This window comes from Nelumbo lutea, chromosome 1, assembly GCF_056320005.1.
Source record: "Nelumbo lutea isolate HS-2025 chromosome 1, American lotus-T2T, whole genome shotgun sequence".
Taxonomy (NCBI): Eukaryota; Viridiplantae; Streptophyta; class Magnoliopsida; order Proteales; family Nelumbonaceae; genus Nelumbo; species Nelumbo lutea.
The window spans coordinates 116,728,085-116,731,994 of record NC_142684.1 but is presented as its reverse complement, the minus strand read 5'-3'; the positions used below and the strand labels follow the sequence as shown (position 1 = coordinate 116,731,994).

Genomic DNA, 3,910 nt, shown 5'->3' with positions numbered 1-3,910 from the left:
ACAAAGAGTAGGGGGCCCCACTTATTACTAAACAGTCCTAGCTCTTCCGACAGATGTTTGAAAGTCCAGACCCCAACTTTATGCGACACGTGGAGGGAAAAAGATTAAACCAGCTCACACATGGGAAGAAAACTTGGATACTGTACTGGCTTTTCTTTAACCATGGTTAATGCCGTAGTTCGGTCTAACTTTAACCACAGTTTACTTAGCGCCGCTTTATTTATTTATTTATTTATTTATTTATTTTCTTCCTTCAAAAGGGAAGAGAAAGACGAGAGAGACGATTCATAACATAACGCTGCTCAGTGCTCCTCCGCCCCGCAACCCGCAGCGAGTGTCTGTACTCCATGTCCGGCAATCACACCGACGCAACCGAATTGGTCTTGTCACGTAGATTGGTTCCCCGGAATATCGGATTATTCGTCGAAGTGTTTCGCTTTTTCGTACGCCGTGGTAAAACGGCCAGATTTCTGCCATGAGAAATGTTAGAAACCTGATAAAGTTTCACAAGTATTTTACCTTCTTGTTTGGTGATTTGGTTGTTTTCAGGATATATATTTTTCTACGGTAGGCATAGGATTCCGACAGGTCTGACTCGATATCTGTGGCTGGCTGGAATCTGGATCAGATTACTGTGGCCGGAGACAAGTGGTGCTAGTTTTCGATGTCAGTTATTTTGGGTTTAAGTGGGATCTTATTAGCTTCTGCTGCTGCTGCTTCTTGTATTTCTCCGGTAAGTGTTTCGAGTTTAACGGCGATTTGAATGGTCGTTGAAGCTCTGGTTTATGTTAGATTACTTGCCGGAGACATATCGGAACTGGTAGGTGGAGATATCAGAGTTTGTAACCGGTAGATAAGACTTAAGAGCTGAAAAGAAACCTTAGGAGGATAGGTTACCTATTAAGTTCCTTTTCTATTCTTCCGCTTGAAGAAAAAAACGAAAAAACATCGAATTCCAGATTCTGCCGTAGCCTGTTTTTCTAAGAATTCTAGAATTTTGACAAACATGCCTGTGGAGTTGTTGGAGAATACGTCCGCCGTTACAGTTTCTACAGCTTCAGCAGAAGCTAGTGCGTCTTCGTCTGGCAACCAAGCAGCTCCGCCGTCGACGACAATAAAGAAAAAGCGCAATCTTCCTGGAACCCCGGGTAAGATTAAAGATAAACATCTAATTAATATAAAAAATTGCATCCCATGGCCATGTTTCTTTCCTTCATTTCTATTTTTTATTTGGGTTCCAGATCCAGAAGCGGAGGTAATCGCTCTGTCGCCAAAAACCCTAATGGCAACGAATAGATTCGTGTGCGAGATCTGCAATAAGGGGTTCCAACGAGATCAAAACTTGCAACTTCACCGCCGAGGACACAATCTTCCTTGGAAGCTCAGGCAGCGATCGAGCAAGGAAGTTCGTAAGCGAGTGTATGTCTGTCCCGAGCCTTCATGTGTTCATCACGATCCGTCAAGAGCTTTGGGCGATCTTACGGGAATAAAGAAGCATTTCTGTAGGAAGCATGGAGAGAAAAAATGGAAATGCGACAAGTGTTCGAAGAAATACGCCGTCCAGTCCGATTGGAAGGCGCATTCGAAGACATGCGGAACCAGAGAATACAGATGCGATTGCGGAACTTTGTTTTCTAGGTTTCTTTTCTCTTCCTTAATTCATCCCTTTACAACTTCCGGCTTTGATGGTGGTGCTGACGTTGTTCCTGTTTGTTTATTCGTTTGTTATTGAAGGCGAGATAGCTTTATCACTCACAGGGCTTTCTGCGATGCGTTGGCAGAGGAGAGCGCGAGAGCTCAGACGGTTCCCAATTCGAATTCGGAAGAGGATCCTAAACTTCCGATCGTCGCTACTACTTCGCCTCCTCCTGCTTCATCTGCTGTAGTTTCTATGGCTTTGCCAATTCAAAATCCAGGTAAAAGAACGGTCAAGAACGGGAAGTTATGTGACTTCCAGTCTTCTTACTTAGTTTTTGTCGGATCTGATTTGTTTGTTTCAGGGGGAAAAATAAGGAAAAAGAAACTCCTATCCTGTGCCTTGGATTTCTTTTATATATTTTGTCTTGTATTGATCTTGTTTTCATTGGGAGATCGTGTTGTATGTTTTCATAGGAGATCTGAAGATTAGATGAGAGCAATTAATCAAATAAAACAAAAGAAAGAGAAGATTGGAACAAGCAACTTAGTATTGAGATTTACCAAAAAAAAAAAAAAAGATTATTATTCGAGATTATAAGAGAGTGGGTATGGGCTTTCTGGTAAAGCTCTCAGAAAACTTTCCGGAGGATTTCGTGTTCCGGACGGTTGATTCAATCTCTGCAATCGATAAAGAAACTCAAAGAAAGCAGAAGAAATGAGGATTTGAAGGAAAGGAAGCCATGATTGGCTCTCTTTTTAATTCGACCAGTTCTTAAATAAAGAGAAAAGTAAAAGAAAGGCTTGCTTTCTTTTAATAAAATTTTTGATCGGTTATTGATCAAAAGTTGAAAACAAAAAGCTTTGCTTTCTATCTCTCTTTCTTCCTCCCTCTATTGGACAAGCCGTAACTCAATTACCTTCTTGTGTGTTTTGTTTCAGAGTTGCCGGAAAATTCGACCGGTATTTTAAACCATTCGTCGCCGGCAACCTGCTTAAACGGAAACAGTAGCACCTCAAGCAGTAACGGCAGTAGCAGCAGTAGCGTATTTGCAAGCCTATTCGTTTCCACGGCTGCCCCAGGAAACTTGCAGCCGCAAACGTCAACCTTTTCAGAATTAATTTGTGCCATGGCACGCTCGGAGCGTTCGACCTCCCTCTCGTCGGCGTCTGCTCTAGAGCCCACGTCGCTCTGTCTTTCATCCAACAACGGCTCCTCACTCTTTGCTCAAACCGGGGCAGAGCGTCGGCAATATGCTCCACCTCCGCAACCGGCAATGTCCGCCACCGCGCTGCTGCAGAAAGCAGCACAGATGGGTGCTACCGCCAGTAATGCGTCATTGCTACGTGGGTTGGGTATAACCGTATCGTCTTCGTCCGGACAGCAAGAGAACTTGCGTTGGGATCAAAGAATGGAGGGAGAGGCGGCACCATTGGCTGCTGGTCTTGGTCTTGGACTACCTAGCGAAGGATCAAACGGGTTGACGGAATTGATGATGGGCCAGTCGTCGATGTTTGGGCCGAAGCCTACTACGCTCGATCTTCTTGGGCTTGGTATGAGTGGTGGCGGTACTCCAACGGGTGGGCTCTCGACTCTGATCACGTCGATTGGTGGTGGGCTTGATGTGGCAGCTGCGGCCGCGTCATTCGGAGGTGGTGGGACTTCGTCGGGGGAAACATGGGAGGAAGCATCAGAAAGGAAGACGAATAGCCCCCCGACTGAAGAGCCACCGAATGTACGAGGGAGAGATATCCTTTTTTAGACATTTATTTATGTCTTTTTCTGAGGTTTTCTTCTCTCTCCAATCGAGACAAAATGGAGTGGAGTAGATATCGGGAGAAGATTTTTTTTTTAATTTTATTTTTTTGTTTATCTTGAATCATCAAATTTAATTTAATTTTGTGGGGTAGTGAAATTTGATAGGATAGGGGGGATTAGGATGAGAGGAAGGTGTACAGGGAGGGAGTAGGGACTGCTGCTATTGGGTGTCAGCTGTGTAATGGATGATGCTACAATGTTAGCATTTAGCTTTTAGCTTTTTGATATTTGAAGGTCTATTTTGCTTCTTTAAACTGAATTTAATTCTGGAATGGCAAGAAGTTTGGCGACTAAACTCTGGTATTCAACTGCGAAGCTGCGACCACCGTCTCGGGAGGGAGGGAGGGATTAGGGAACCAGAAGAGTTCCTCTCGTTGAATGTCGCGAGACCTCAAAACTGTCACTCCAGAAGTCCATAACACAATGATCAATCAGCATGTCACCACTGGTTTTGCC

The 3,910-nt window shown here is 44.2% G+C and overlaps 1 protein-coding gene across 2 annotated transcripts; it reads left to right on the top strand.

The window, feature by feature from the left end:
• The first annotated feature begins 251 nt into the window (after window positions 1-251).
• Window positions 252-3,708, top strand: LOC148876988 (zinc finger protein GAI-ASSOCIATED FACTOR 1-like). Of its 2 annotated transcripts, XM_088979840.1 has the most exons (5): window positions 252-453; window positions 550-1,148; window positions 1,242-1,638; window positions 1,735-1,916; window positions 2,578-3,708. In XM_088979840.1, exons 2-5 carry the CDS (start codon window positions 1,007-1,009, stop codon window positions 3,396-3,398), a joined length of 1,542 nt encoding a protein of 513 aa, XP_088835966.1. In that variant the 5' UTR covers window positions 252-453; window positions 550-1,006; the 3' UTR covers window positions 3,399-3,708. The 2 variants fall into 2 exon arrangements, with proteins under 2 accessions (XP_088835966.1, XP_088835956.1); XM_088979830.1 differs by having other exon boundaries at window positions 255-1,148.
• Window positions 3,709-3,910: the final 202 nt, after the last annotated feature.